Below are 14,799 nucleotides of genomic sequence, written 5' to 3' on the forward strand. Positions count from 1 at the left end.
TGCTTGTCCTCTTTTTGTATTTCAGTTTGGATAAGATGACAGCTAACCGACTGTAGACTGAGACTTTGTTTTGAATTTGCTAGTTTACTTTGGGCTGACAAAACATTTGGTTTTTAACCGTTCCCCAGACAGTAGCCATGACTCGAATGAAGAGCTGACATTCGATTGATGATGATTTACTTTCGCCATGATGTTGCATTTAATTTCACGCAGATGTTCTAATTAGCCATGGCATTAATACTTCATGTTCCTTTTGATCCCCCCGGGTTTTGAGTTTAAAAAAAAAAATGTTTAAATCTGGTAATTTTCAAGCACCCGTTTCAAATCTGCACGTGTTTATTCCAACGAAGAAGCTGAATAAACATCAATGTAAACTGTTTTTGACGTTGACTGTGTACACTGACTACACTTGTCACTCCGACATGTATTGAAAGTGTCGGTGAATTTAGAATTAATCATTTTGAAAAATGATTAGGAAACTACTTTCTATTCCAGCTGAGATGTGACAGCTTCAATTCCTTGAACTAATTACACCAAACCATTTTAACGACGAATTTGGATGCACGTTAATTTAACTCAATGGTAGGTTTCACGAGACCATTTCTTAACGCAATATTGTTGCATGGAATGGGAGTATATCTGAATTATGGCGTCACAGACATTTGAAAACTTTTCGAAACCTTTGTATATTATATTATTCTCTCTTTTTTTAGATGAATATATTTTATAAGAATATCGTGGAGGAAATGTGTGAAATGTTGAGAATAAAATCGAGGCTGACATTTTGTAACTTGAAAGAACACCATTTTGTAGGTTGAAAATTTGAATATATAACACAATTGTGTGTTTTTAACCAAACCGTATAAAATTCTTCCTTTCTCTAAACGGCAAAACTGGCCAAAAAGCAACAAAAGAAGCACCAGCCGTATGTTCGGTGCTAATAAAATTTCTGCAAGAAGTTATGTGTGTTACATCAGGCTTTATTGCCTGTATTCCGGTTCCAAAATTACGTCAACGCCATCCATAGAGTGAAACAACTGTAAACTTCTTTTTTCGATGAGAATATATTTTATAAGAACATCGAGGCTGAAATTTGCGAAATTTTAAGAATATTCTAAGAATAAACCCGAGCCTGAGATTTTGAAAAGAATATAATTTTTTGTGTTGAAATTAGTAAATACAATACAGTTATATGTTTTTAGCTAAAATATTTAAAAATTATTCCTTCCCTAAACGGCAAAAGCAGCCTAAAAACAACAAAAACAACGCTAGCTGTACGTTCGATCGAATAACATCACTGCAAGAAATTATGTATGCCTTTATTATGTAGGCTTTACTAACTGCAGTCCGGCTCGAAAATTACTTCTGATGATAGAACAGATAATTTGAAGTTTTGTCGACATAGTCCACTTTTTGTTCCTATAATCCAAGAGTATTCAGAAGAATATTTTCAGCCTGGGCCGGAAAAACAATATTCTTATTAAAAAAAGAGTGTAAACAATACTCCAATACATTTATTTACTGAAAATGTCATACGCTATAAATTATCTAAGAATATTTACAAGAATACTTTCAGCCTAAAATCGGCAGAAAAATAAGAATATTCAGCCTAGGCCGGAAAAACAACATTGTCAAAAAAGAGGGTAATTGAACTTTGCCACAGCTCGTGTAAAGGTCTGGTCTACCACACGCGACATTAATATTTTAGCTCAATATGTTGCTGTCTTGGAGATTACAATAAGAATAGACCCTTTTCGTAAATAGCCGCCAATTATAAATTCTTTTGTGAGTATTAAAATTAGCCTCTTTAACGTCGTTTTTGAGTAGATAATTCAAGAGAAGTTTTACTTCCAGACGAGTTTAGTGATGCTAATTTAAATGAATACAAAGGAATTTTCAATTGGAAGCCATTCCTGAAAAGGGTCTAGTGTGCCACATGTAAAAGGTTTGCGGTGTTTGAAGTTAAAATGTTGCGTGCTTTTTGCTGGTTCTTAACATTCCAAACAACACGTCCGTTCGGTTTCTTTGATAAGTACATTCAGAACCTTCTCTAATTGGTTCCTGTAAGCTTCCGCATTTCCGCACTAAAAGGTCTTGACAGGAAGTCCCCAAAGGGCTTAATCACCAGTGATGATTGTACTGTGTAAAAGCTGTAAAAGCTGTAAAAGCTGTAAAAACGGTGGGGAAGTTGAGGGGGGTGGGGGTTAGATATTTCAGCATGAACACGAAGTTTGTTTTGTTTTTGTAGTCTGGATAAAAACAAAGACCTGAGAGATATCCTGGGAACAGCCAAGTCAATCGAGAAAATGAAAGAAGTATGTCAGACGTTGAAAGAGAGAATTCAGGTTTGTTTGCATGGGTAGCTTCCTACATGTGTTCAGTTAGTTGAAGTGCTGCGCGAAGAAAGGGCAAAAAAAAAAACTTCTATTAAAAAGTAATGCCCAGTAAATAAATACTTTACGGGCAATGGAGCAATCTTATTGCAAAACAGTCGATACAGAGAGGTAGAAAAGAACGAAGGTGGTACATGAGTTTGACGCTCTATTGTACCACATGTCATCCCTCTTTTTCCTTAAATCATTGTGCTAGAAGTGGAAAAAAAAAAAGAGAGAGAGCAAAAAATAGCCGCGCGATCAGAAGATGCAAGACACGCGAGTCTCGTCTTCAGTTTCCCGCAGGTATTTTTTTCTCGTGTAGTTCTCTGTTCCTTAGACTGCTTGTCGTCTAAACTGTAGAGACAGAATGCTCGATTGTCACGTTTTCAACGAAGCAGAGAAATAAGAGGATAATGTTACTTAGTCGTTTCATGGAATGATTTTTGTGTTAGTGTCGTCTTATTTTTCTTTATTTACTGTTCTTTGACTAAACATTTAATATATCATTTCATAAGTCAAAAGAGTCGATTCGAAAGGTGTAGAATTAACAGTTCTTGCTATGTATGTATGTATTCCTTGTAGAAAGATATCGAAGAAAACGTTGAACCGGACTCCACAGTTATTCCTTATTGGAGATGTCAGCCATACATAAGGTAAGAATGTTAAATTTCGGGCAGGTGTGCGTGGGATTATTGTATGCACAGTACCAGGAGAGTAAGCGTTACGTCAGTTTACATAATGCAAACACAACACAGGAAATTTTAAAAAAGACTTCTGCTCACTAGCGGCTAGGATTGGCATAAGTATTTTGAAGCTGTTTACATCATGTCACGAAAGCAAGAACCGGCCATTTTATATTTCTTTCGCACAATAAAGCCAACGAAACCTTGTTTACATAGCCTCACTCAATCGAAAACAGAGATAAGAACAGAACATGTGTTAACTAAAACTTTCCAAGAAAGCCATGATCGTTAATCGACCATTAAAGCTCGTCAAATTGCTTAGCAGGGTTCTTCTTTGCAATTAGTCGTCTTACGCCTAAAGCGTTGCATGACAGTTAAAATATAACGGATACAGAGGAATGTAACGTAGTGCGTGACTCCCTCTGTCACGAATTATATCTGGTCCGTTTTAGGAGGAGTCTGCTTGTGTATTTTCATCGTTATGAGTCTACGTCTGGGGAATAATGTTCGAAGCTGAATCAGCGTTAACTCGAAATTTAATTTAGGGGGTGTCTCTACAGACCGCTTCAAATAACTGGATTATCAGACTCGAAACAGAGAGACAGGAAGACAGTATATTGTTTCTTCAGGGACTCCTTCGCTCATTTTTGTGTGTTTGCTTTAGATCGAATCCAGGAGTAAAGAGAACGCTGGAACAGATGAAGGAAGACGAAGAGAGAATCAAAGAGGTTACAAAAGCCAGAGAAATGAAGAAAGCCATGAAGAAAAAGAAAGTGAAAGCGCGAAATGGTAGTTTAACTGTTTTGTTGTAACCAAGCTGTTGTATTTGTAGAAGTCACAGTACAGTGGCTAATGTTTAGTGTAGTGCTCAAGATCAAGAGACTGAAGGATCATGATCACTACTTACTGTATCCACACTTCTGTGGTGGACGTTAAATTGTATATAGGTTTTAGCGTAGACGAGTTCTGGCTCAAGTAGACTGCGTTTACATATAGAGTGGTTTATCGAATTTAATTCGTGTAGTGAAACCGAAAGCAGTCGCTTGCACATGCTTTCACGCGCTTTCCCACGCTTTGCATCAGCTGCGTGTATTTGCCTGCGGTTTTGATTGGTTCAACGGATTGTCTTTGCTTTTTGTGATTGAGCAGAGTGATGTTCGATGATTATCAATCAGGACTGAACGCCGCTGCAGTATAGCAAGAGACCATTTCACAGTTGTCTGCTCGGTGTCCTGGCCTTTAAATGGCAGCGAGGCTGGAGGTGACCTTGCTTTGATTCAAACCTCTCTGCTTTTGTCATGTAAATACAACTTGCTAGCATTAGAACAACTTCATTTACACAACAAAAGCAGTGAAGTCTGTATCAAAACAATGTCCTCCAGCCTCGCTGCCGTTCGAAGGCCAGGTCACTGAGCAAACAACTGTAAAATGGCCATTGGTTGAACGCTGGTTTAGGCGTGGCCTTTCTGAACAGTGGGTTTAACTTCGTCTAGGTTATCTACTCGCTTTGTTAACGCTTGGTCATTGTATTCCTGTTATGTTTTGCGGATGTAACAATTTACTCTCACACTGCGGCCTTACATGATTTTGAGCATAATTTGATGACGTGTCTGTGCCTTTATTCCACAGAAAGGACTTGGTCGATCTGTGCAAAGTGTGCAGTCAATCCTAAGGTAGATACCGCAGTGCTACCATGTTTAAAATACTCTCTTACATGAACCTAGTCCTTGCTGGCTGGTTGGTGACGTCACTGCTCGCAATAGAGCCGTGAAGGCTCGAAGAGCTAAGCTGTGTAAGCGAATCTTAGTCAGTAAATTCAGATAAATTTAGCGCGATGAATTTTTTGTTCAGATAAATTTAGCGCGAGTTTTCAATGAATTTTGCGCCAGAATAATGTAGAATATGGCTGATGTTTTTTCTGGAATTTCGAAGTTTCTCTTGCTATAGTTCTCGTGCCTAATGATGATGGTTTTCAGCAAGAGAAAATGAGGAAGAGTCTCGTGTTTCCGGCAATCGCGTGGCGTGGCGGACATGTTGGATATGCAATCGCAAATCTTTTGTTATTTTCATGCAACATGGCGTCGATCACGTCGCGTTAGTGAAAACCAAGAATACACTCATATAATATTTTTATCTCTTTTCCTTTCAGGGCATGAAATGTTCATTCGATCTGTGTCGTATTTGTTGTCGCATCAAGGCAATTGACGAGGCCTTGGACTGTCGAGGTAATTATTGACATAATTAGAACGGACCTAAAAAGTTATTGCTAATTAAACTAATCATAATTTCATGCTTGTGGATTATCAAGTTCAATTTTAAGATAAGGTAAAGCGATGTTTGAGATGTGTTCGTTCATACACGGTTTTTCCATCGGTCAACAAAGTTTGTGACTTTCTATTACTTTCTTGCTATCTGCGTAGATGAAACCAGCTGCTGGCAAGGTATCTCTTTTTCTACACACAGAATTACTTTCAAAAACTACATTTACTTTAACAGAGTATATAGAGTGTGAAGTTCAGACAGTACCCGGCGACCCTGGTCACGTGAGGATTTAGCAGCCTTGGCCTATACCTACGTTAAGTGGGGGGGGGGGGGGTGGGGGAGGGGCGGGGAGGGATGGGGGAGCGGTCTGTACCTCAGGGTACATGTAGATAGAACGTGAACCACGTGAAGCGATTAGAATCAAAATTCTCTCAATATATTAGAGAAGTAAGGCACAAGTCTTGTTGAAAAGAATACACAAAACGGAGTTATACATTGCCTTTGTAATGAGAGAGTCATTTAAATGTCAATTTCGGAGTTATCAGTCAATTTCGGGACTTTACGCTAGCATTACTTAGTACATAATAGCTACATAATACATTGCTCCGTTTGCCTGATGTACATTTTTCTTTCAGGACATCGAATCAAAGCAGCTCGTTTAAAAGCAGACGATTCAACCCCGAAAGAAATTAATAATCACCTTGTTGAAAAAGAGCTTAACAAAACGGTGGAAACTGAACAGTTACCGAGTTGACAGACGACAGACGAGGGATAGAACTTGGATGAGTTTGGGAGTCGAATGTACAAACTTGATGCTTTTGTCCACTTCTAAGCCCGGCGACCTCAGAATGCAATTACCTTGGTCGCGGTGACGGATTCTCAATACTAGTGAAATCTGTACCATGGTCTTTCGATTCAGTTCTGCCGACAAACATTCTTCTTACCACACAGTTGAAGTCGTGATGTAATCTGGTTCCAAGATCTCTTGTGTGGGGGCGGGGGTAGATCCAGGAACGGGATAATTCTCGCATGCCACAATCCTGACACGGTCGCGTGATACAAGTCGCGGATTTGAACATATCGTCCTCAAGTGAATTGGGAACGAGGGAGTTGTGATGTAGGGCTGCGGGACAAGCTTTTTATTACGAAAAGAATGACGTTTTATTGCTGTTCGCGGAGAAGTAATTCCATTTGTGTATTTTATTTGTTTGATTAGTTAGCTAATTACGAGAAGATTAAATTTAAAATATTCTTAGAATAAAGTGGTGAGATGATCCGAAAAAGAACAGATTTTAAACCTAGTGGTTATGCCATGAAATTCTATCACGAGGTTATCACAAGTTGTCTGTTACTAGTATCCACGCTCGTTTCGTTAAGAGAGACATTTCTGAGTTCTTATAACCGGAATGCTTGATAATTTATTGGTAGTGAAAATAGGCGAGTGTTTCATTGAGACCAGTTGCGTTTTTTTTCCGTTGGCAGTTCTTGGCGCTGCTCAGGACACCTGATACATGCTTCATACAACACTCAAACGACGGTTCTTCCACAGTAACTAAATTTGAAACTCACTCGAAATGAGTGAAAAACTGCAATCTATATGAAAACCTGTGGGAATGGGCCATTTCTGTTTCAAAGCGAGTCCTTGTGCAAAATTTAACCTTTCATACGAAAATGAGTTTGGTTTGCATACAAATAAACCTGTAGGGGGGCACATTTTCGTATGAATGGTTTCGCACGAAGGCATGACCCAATGGCTGTCATTATATTTGAGGATATAAAATTAATTAACCAGGATTTTAGTTGATGGAATAGTTCCTTATTAAGATTGTATTGTAAGGTTAGGTAGTATGGAAAGATTCAACTTTACACTGTGGAGAACAAGTCACATGTTAAGTTGACTGAGCCCGCAGGCATAGGTGTTGCCAAGCAAGTGAGGTATCCTGGTGACGACAAGCTCAATCGACAATCTCGTTCCCAGGGCCACAGCTGGACTTTGTCTGAGGAACCCGCAGACCCTGGGTAATAGACGACTCCATAGCTATAGAAGCTAGCGTGTGTCACTTCTGATAAGATGTCACGTGTTGTCCAAGAATCTGTCGCTATGAAATTATAAGAACGAGTAGTACTTGAAGAGAGGTTGGTCAGGAGCCGGTCGTTTAGCAGATTGAGTCTTTTTCCTTGTTAAAGTTGACCGAAGCTGTTCCCGAAGCTCTTTACCTCTTAAGTGCGGCGGTAACGGATGCGATGACGTCCTACTTCGAAGAAGTTTGGGTGTTTCACTGTCAGAATAATCTCCCAGTTCAACACTGCTTCTCTCCAAGTCGATGAGTCTAATTGATAAGCATGGGGAGGCTGACATGGAAGAAGCTATTTCGATTTCGTCCAAGGTGGAAATTGTTTCTGAATCGTCCAAGGTGAAACTTGTTTCTGGACTAAGATCTAAAGCCTGGCTGTCTTTTCTGCGCTGTAAAAACCGAATCAACGACAGAAGTTCAACATCTTGACGTACGTCGTCCGTTACAATTTTTCTAGTCAAGTCTTCTATTCTGTCAAACGCTTGCTCTTGGACTAAAAAGTATAAATCAACCATACTTGGTACGACCAAGTTCTCTTTTTGGAGATTTTCATTAGACGATTCTGCGCCAGCAAGTTTCTCCTCGTCAAACCCAACTTTCTGCGTGTTCCTTTCGGTTTTGTTTTTCCGCCGTAATTTTGAGTTTTGTAGTTGTCTTCGTCTTGCTATACGGCGAAGTCTGTTAGAATAGATCGCTAAAGTTGGAAAGCTAACTTTGTCCCTTGTGTTAGATCCTCTCTGTTCAAGCAAACCCGGATCTTCACCACTGGCTTCACCCGAATGAATGTCACTTACATTATCATTTCTTTCACGTTGGCTTCTGTTTTTGAATCCCAGAAGTTCAGTTAGTCTATCGAGAATAAAATCGGCCATCTCAAATTCTTTTGATTGTTTGTCTGTGTTGTCTTTTACGTCCTCGTAAGAATCATTCAAAATTGCGACAAAAAAGTTAAGAAATATAAAGGCCATCAGCATATTAAACGAAAACCCAAACAGAGGCCCAAGAACGCGGTTTGCTCTTTTCAATTCGACCAAACCCATTTTCCCGCCAAGACACATGAGAAACTCTGAGTACAGCATGCGCTGAAATGTGGAATAGCGTTGAATGTCACTACCAAACGCCAGTAAACCAAACTGAGCGTACGATAGGAAAATGATGATAAAAATAATCGAATAGGAGAAAAGTAAACTTCTAGACACACGAAATGATGACATCATTATACTGATATGAGGGTTGAAACGGATCATGCGCAGTAGCTTCACAGTTACAATGAAAACTGCTATGGCTAAAACAGCAGTCTCTGCGTGGTGCCAAGAGATGGCCTCTCCAAAGCTCACAGAAACAAATGGGTTTTCTTTCACCTTTATAGCGCTGTTGAGAACCATTTTCGATTTTATGACATAGAAGACCACCACTAGAAAGGAAAAAATTATTTGTAAAATTTCAACCCAGTTCCAGACGTCTCGAAAATAGGCGCATCTCTTTCGATAGATATTGTAGACCTCTTTCAGAACAAAGAGAAATACCATGATGATAAACAGCAACTGACAAATGAGGTAAAACTGGTAAAAACCAGTTTGAGTGCTTGTAAGCAGCAACGTGTCGATCGTCGGGAAAGGATTGCCATAACCAGTCGGCAAGATCTCAAAATGGTACGTTGCAATACTGAGGTAGCCTGTGTTGGGATTATAAATACTGAATTGAAGCAAGATTGCGCGGGTTTCGCGGTCGATCCAACCGAATTTGTGCAAATTGGAAATAACTGCTCTGGCAGTGTCGTTTGTGTATCCTAAATTTGCAACATAGCCACCTCCAGCATAAACATGGAAGAGACCCCAGCTCGGTGACTCCTGGAGACTCTCACTTGGCGCGTATCGCCATGGTGCCGGGCATAGGTCAGAAACATTGGCCCATTCATCGGAGCCCGTGAATGGCTGCCAGCCTGGAAGGTTTAAATGTGTTCTGTCCTCTTCATCGAAGCTGTAGAAGTCATTACAGTGCTTTATTACGTTTTGAGCCTCTTCTGGGACAATACAAGAATCTAAAACAGAAAGAATAAGCAAGAATATTATTTATTTCGCATACGTTTGGGAAGACTTTCCGTAATTTGGAAGGGTTTCTTTTTTCTCAGTGTCACCATATTTAGCTGTCAGTCGAAAGTGTTCCTACATTTCCAGTCTTTGAGGTCTGACATGACATTAGAAGTGGAGATGTGAAAGACTCGGTGATAGCTTCCACATCTCTCTCTCAGCGAGTCTAATTTGCTTGTTTCAAGATCTGTAGAAATATACTCTCTGTCAAATTTTAAACTTACTTTTCTGAATTCTTAGTTGTCTCAAGCGAGGCATTCCGAGGAGAATGGACATTTTGTTATCGATGTATTCTTGTTCTTTTACTTTCTCTTTGTTATACCACTCCGTAGCGTAAATACCATTCACAAACTGACCATCCAGCCACTTCCAAAAATACCTTGGATCTTTTGCCTGGAAAGGAACAATAGCCATAGATTATATATCATATACGCATAAAAATGTCTTGACATAACACAAGTGGATCTTGATAGTAAGAAAAGTTTTGTTTCACGACGTTTATGAGCCATTTCTGAATTACCTTAAGCCTCTGTTTCAAAACGAGTACTCATGCAAAACCTTTCATTTGAAAATGAGTTTGATTTGCATGAAAATAAACCTGTAGGGGTATACATTTCCAAATGAACGGATTCACCCGAAGACTCGTTTTGACACAGAGGCAAAACGCAACTCGGAATAGCCTATTTACGAAAGGGGAACATTTCCTAAGGTATTCGTGTCCGACATTTATATGATACCTTACTTGGATTTTCGCGTGAAAGGCGCCAAAAATTGTAAGAAATATTGGATGGAATCGGAAGTGCCAGCATGTACTAGTTTCTTTACGAGTGGAGAGCGAATGCGTGTAGCACAAACGTGAATTAAACACTTTGTAAAGTACGCGGGATTTCTTTGTTTCAGAGGAACTGAAATGTGTCAGGCTAGCCAGAGAGGACGGGGTTTCGCACGATATGTTTTTGCCCGACCAAGAAAGACCCAATCAGAAAGCTTGGAATTTGTCTGAAAAATACTTTGCCGTGTAACAGAGAAGAATATTCCTGCAAAAAACCTGATTCATCGAGAAAAAGAATATTCTTTTCGCATCATTTTTGTACGTAGACCTTGGGGTAACAATATATACGCTTAACTAAAACCTGATTCTTACCAAAGAAAAGTTGCTGAAGGTATCTTTAATATTCTTGGTCATGAGATATCCATGATAACTTCTATTACCGTAGCATACAATCGTCAATAATGTGAGAAACAGAAGATAGCCAACCAGCTCTCTGCCAAAGGAGTACATCTTTGCCTCTTTCACGCGGTATTCCCTTGCGTTGTTTAATTCGTCTTCATTTAGGATCTCAACTTCGACACTCGCAGCGTGGTTACCTTCTTTGTTTTCGAAAGGTATTTGTTGTTCAGTCTTCAAGTGATGATTAACGACTTTAGAATCATTTTTGCTAAAGAAACACGCCGTTAGAACAATTAAAAGGACTATCTTGATCGGTTGTAGAACAAACAGGTCCTCTGTAAAGGACACCAGCATGGAGGATAGCCATTGGTTGGAGATTTCTTTTCCCCACTGCAAACTGAAGAAAAATGTAAATGTTCCAGAAACAGAAACCGTAGCAAAGCTTAGAAACCAGGCAATGTATACACAATAGTGGGGTAACATGACGTCCTTTTTGGTTCCGGCGCGCAGTCGTCGAAGCGTTCTCGTCCAGATCAAGCTCTTTTCGTTTGATGCTTCAACAACTTCGTTATCATTCTCCGCGCAGCTTAAACGAGAATGCGTGCTTTTACGTTGCAAACAAGCAGGATTATTTTCTCTCTCTCTCGCGTCGACTTTACTTGAAGGTTTTTCAGAACTATTCTTGAATAAGGCCATGATCAGCAAGTTTATTGGAGTCACTATCAAGGCACTCTCGATTCCAACCACGATTTGCCTCCAACTGAACTTCAACGGGCCAATCTGAATGGTAGGATCGGCTACCTTGTCTGTCCTGTAAAACAGGGCATTAGCCAACATGGCGGATATCAATAAACTAAGGCAACAAGTGGCTCTTTGTACTCGGGTGAATTTACTCCAAGGCGGTTTAGTAACAACAGAGAGCCACAGGTGGCCTTCGGAAAAGCTCTTAGAGCCTTTAGAATTCAGCGAATATTTCAACGTTTTCGTTTCCAGAGATGAAATAGGAAATACAAGTCTGTCTATTTTCCCGTCGCCTTTTTCCAATGCAAACCAAGTATTACTCAGAAATGTCCATGTTTTCCCAATTTGACGATCGCTAATGGTTGCATGGCTGAAATACCACGAAGGATTTTTCCCTGAATTATCGTGTCTGACATGTATGTACTGGACTTCGCCCAATGACATGGGCAGATGAATCACGAACGCATCTTCGTTTCCACGTGCCAGGACTGTTCTTGAGGTGATCATGTTCTTGTTGAGTATTATGGGTTGACTTTCTGCCTCGCTTCCGTGAATGACGATGACGACATTGGCATCCGTCCCAGAGCCCCTCCACACCCCTGTCACCACTGTCAGTTCGTACTCGAAACTTGTCTCTTCAGATAGCGGTATATGAAAAGCTGGACCGGTCTAAAGAAACGGAACAAAACATATTACGAGGCAAACTGTTGGGAAACATAATCGCTGCTACTTAAATGATATTTTCTCTAATATGCTTAGTTTCAGTTTTCAGTTGAAGCTGAAACTACATAAACTAGGTTGGGTTTATGGGCATGGGGTACTTCATTAAGTCAAGCCTCGACAAATATTCCACCCTTGAAAGGATTAGTTGTTTGTGGCCATGCGTCTTAACTTTGATGTAATTTTGTATCTATTACCGGCTAGATAAATAGCAACAAAAAAGACAAGCAGCCTGAATCAGGAAAAACTATAAAGTAAAACATTGCTGATTGTAGTTTGGTCACCGTGAGGTACTGTAACTGGATGTAAGATAGAGTAAAGTAACATAACATAACGTAACGTTAGATAGCGCGACGAAAAAAAAACGTAAAGTTATTTTTAGCCCAAACTTTTCATATTCTTCTCGCTAGACGTCCGTTGTTCTCAATCCTCCTAATTATGGTTAAACGTCTTTTTGGTGTATTATTATACTTTGTTTTTTTTTTTTCATTTTAAAACAATTTAGAAGTTCCATCATTCCCCGCGACTTTGCGACCTTTCTTAACAATTAAACGACTAGTTTCCACGGAAAAGAAGAAATCCCTGCTTTTTACCTTCGCTTTATCTCGTTTGTCTGCTCTCCTTCCAAATATCACCACCAGTAAATACAACAACAGCGCAACTATTATAGCGCTAAGGACGGCCACATTGCCAGTTTCGCCCAGTCGCTTAAACTCCTTGAACACGACATCGAAGTCCAGCGTGTTCGGCATCACCAGGACTCCTCCGCCAAATGATGTCAGGTGGTTACACAGGCAATGCAGGGAAGCTAAATCAGATCTTTGTCCAACCTTTTGAAAGGAAGAAATTTATAATTTGTATCAAGATTTTGAATATTTAAATGTACATACACCTTATTTGATGGTTTAACTTATAAAACGCGTGGATATTTCACTAGTTGCGTACTATTTTTCCGAGCGCCGAAGGGCCTCGTTAAAATAGGAGCAGTGAATGAAATGTCCGCGCGTAATGTATGTTACACATACGCATAAGGACATACGGGATGTTTTATTCTACTATTATGTCATTTTTGGGGGGACTTCTAGCTTTTGTGATACATCCTGCATCATCCGGAAATATCATACTAATCGCATAAGGCGCGTGCGAATGACGAAACTAAAATACGACTCTACCGTGCAAATCACGTGAACCGTCTCAAACACCGCCTGGCACAATACGGGCTCATAATTTGCGCGTTTTCTTGACATAACATGGAACAGAAAAGAAGAACTTTTTCTCCAATGAATGGCTTACTCTACATCCTCTCGATAGCCAGCGCTCTTCACTGCTGTCCCAAAACAGGCATGCTTCTTCTTGGATGCTCATCGTGTAATTCCTGTCTGTCCTTGAGTTAAACACTGGCTTCACCGTTATGTTCTCTGGTTTTGGAGGATCCTTGAACCGCACACATGATCTCTTCTGTCGACCCTGTCCGAAACAAGATCGTTTCTTGCGCCTCTGGGGTCCTTCGTTATTTTCTTCGTAAAGGATTCCAATAAAGTAGGGACCCGGTCTGCTTATCACCTCGTGTAACAGGACCATATCGTAAGCTTCTCCGTTGCAATTACCATGGGAATTCTGGGACGTCAGAGAGCACGACTCATCCGGGATTTTCTTAGTTGCGTCATATTCTGTGACAGTTGGCCGCTGACCATATCGCACAAATACTCTTAACACGGTGGTTCCATTTGGCTTGATCTGATAAAGAGATTTGTGACAAGGTTAGTGACTTATCCAGAGGGACGCGATTGTGTCGCAAAATATCCTCAAAACAAATGAAATAACAACTTAAAACAATATCGGTAACTGGAATTCAAAAGGACTGTGAACATTTATCAATAAACATATCTTGTGATAAATTTTATAGCGTTGAGACGTGGTGCCCCAAAGAAGACGAAGAGGAAACAGTGTTTCGCCGGGTTCAAGAATGTAAAAGGCGGAAAGTTTTTTCGAATTTATTTTCCTTTTCTCAAAGACTGGTGATTCACCATTTTTTAGCATCGAAAACTCATTGAGTGACTAGGAGATGCTAGGAACATATACGTGTTATCCAGCTTCTCAACTATTTGTTGACACCCGTTTATACTCCAAGGTAGAAAGAGGTTCTGCGAGAGTAAAGACTCCTGCCTCTGATCAGTGCTTGACCCTGGGCGTCTCGATTCTGTGTTCAGGCAACTAATCATTAGAGCTCATGCTCCGCGCCTTCTACCTCCACCCCACTGAACGATCCCTATGTTAAGGCCATCATACTCACTCTAAGTCTTACAGCGTTACCCTCCGTGCGCGGCAAGTCCATTTCGTGGTATTGCATCTTTCCTTCAGTGCTGGGTTTAACAAAGTAAGACACGCTCTCCTCTGGCGGTATTTTTACTTCACGTGGAATCTTAATCTCTATATTCTCCTTGCTATCTTTGACTGTTAACGGTTTTCCTTCATGATCTTTGATGTTCAAGCTCAGGACATGAGACTTCACAAGGGCGGAGCTGCTGTCCCATGTGAAAGGATTGAAGCTGTTCGTAGTCATCTGATAGAAAACATAAAATGCAACTTAAAATTTTACAGCACTTCAATTGCCGTTCACATTTGAACAATTCTGCAAAGCTCATGCGTTTATATAAGCATTGATTACAAAGATACCCAGTA

The 14,799-nt window shown here is 40.1% G+C and overlaps 2 protein-coding genes across 5 annotated transcripts in view; one reads left to right on the forward strand and one right to left on the reverse strand.

The window, feature by feature from the left end:
- Positions 1-6,582, forward strand: part of LOC110063501 (tRNA-dihydrouridine(16/17) synthase [NAD(P)(+)]-like) — a 55,766-nt gene extending 49,184 nt beyond the window's left edge. For both annotated transcript variants that reach the window (XM_089290619.1, XM_020770496.2), the window contains exons 8-13: positions 2,249-2,345; positions 2,958-3,028; positions 3,723-3,847; positions 4,688-4,731; positions 5,208-5,283; positions 5,956-6,582. In XM_089290619.1, coding sequence (XP_089146745.1) covers positions 2,249-2,345; positions 2,958-3,028; positions 3,723-3,847; positions 4,688-4,731; positions 5,208-5,283; positions 5,956-6,074 — 532 coding nt within the window. In that variant the 3' untranslated portion in view covers positions 6,075-6,582. The remainder of the gene's footprint in view (positions 1-2,248; positions 2,346-2,957; positions 3,029-3,722; positions 3,848-4,687; positions 4,732-5,207; positions 5,284-5,955) is intronic.
- Positions 6,480-14,799, reverse strand: part of LOC110063500 (polycystin family receptor for egg jelly-like) — a 32,003-nt gene continuing 23,683 nt past the window's right edge. For all 3 annotated transcript variants that reach the window (XM_089290618.1, XM_089290616.1, XM_089290617.1), the window contains 6 exons: positions 14,411-14,680; positions 13,411-13,854; positions 12,711-12,947; positions 10,630-12,066; positions 9,710-9,878; positions 6,480-9,436 (listed from right to left, as the gene is read on the reverse strand). In XM_089290618.1, the coding sequence (XP_089146744.1) occupies positions 7,428-9,436; positions 9,710-9,878; positions 10,630-12,066; positions 12,711-12,947; positions 13,411-13,854; positions 14,411-14,680 (4,566 nt within the window). In that variant the 3' untranslated portion in view covers positions 6,480-7,427. The remainder of the gene's footprint in view (positions 9,437-9,709; positions 9,879-10,629; positions 12,067-12,710; positions 12,948-13,410; positions 13,855-14,410; positions 14,681-14,799) is intronic.

Source organism: Orbicella faveolata, unplaced genomic scaffold, assembly GCF_042242905.1.
Source record: "Orbicella faveolata isolate gen_17 unplaced genomic scaffold, um_ofav_v1 contig_2, whole genome shotgun sequence".
NCBI classification, from domain to species: domain Eukaryota; kingdom Metazoa; phylum Cnidaria; class Anthozoa; order Scleractinia; family Merulinidae; genus Orbicella; species Orbicella faveolata.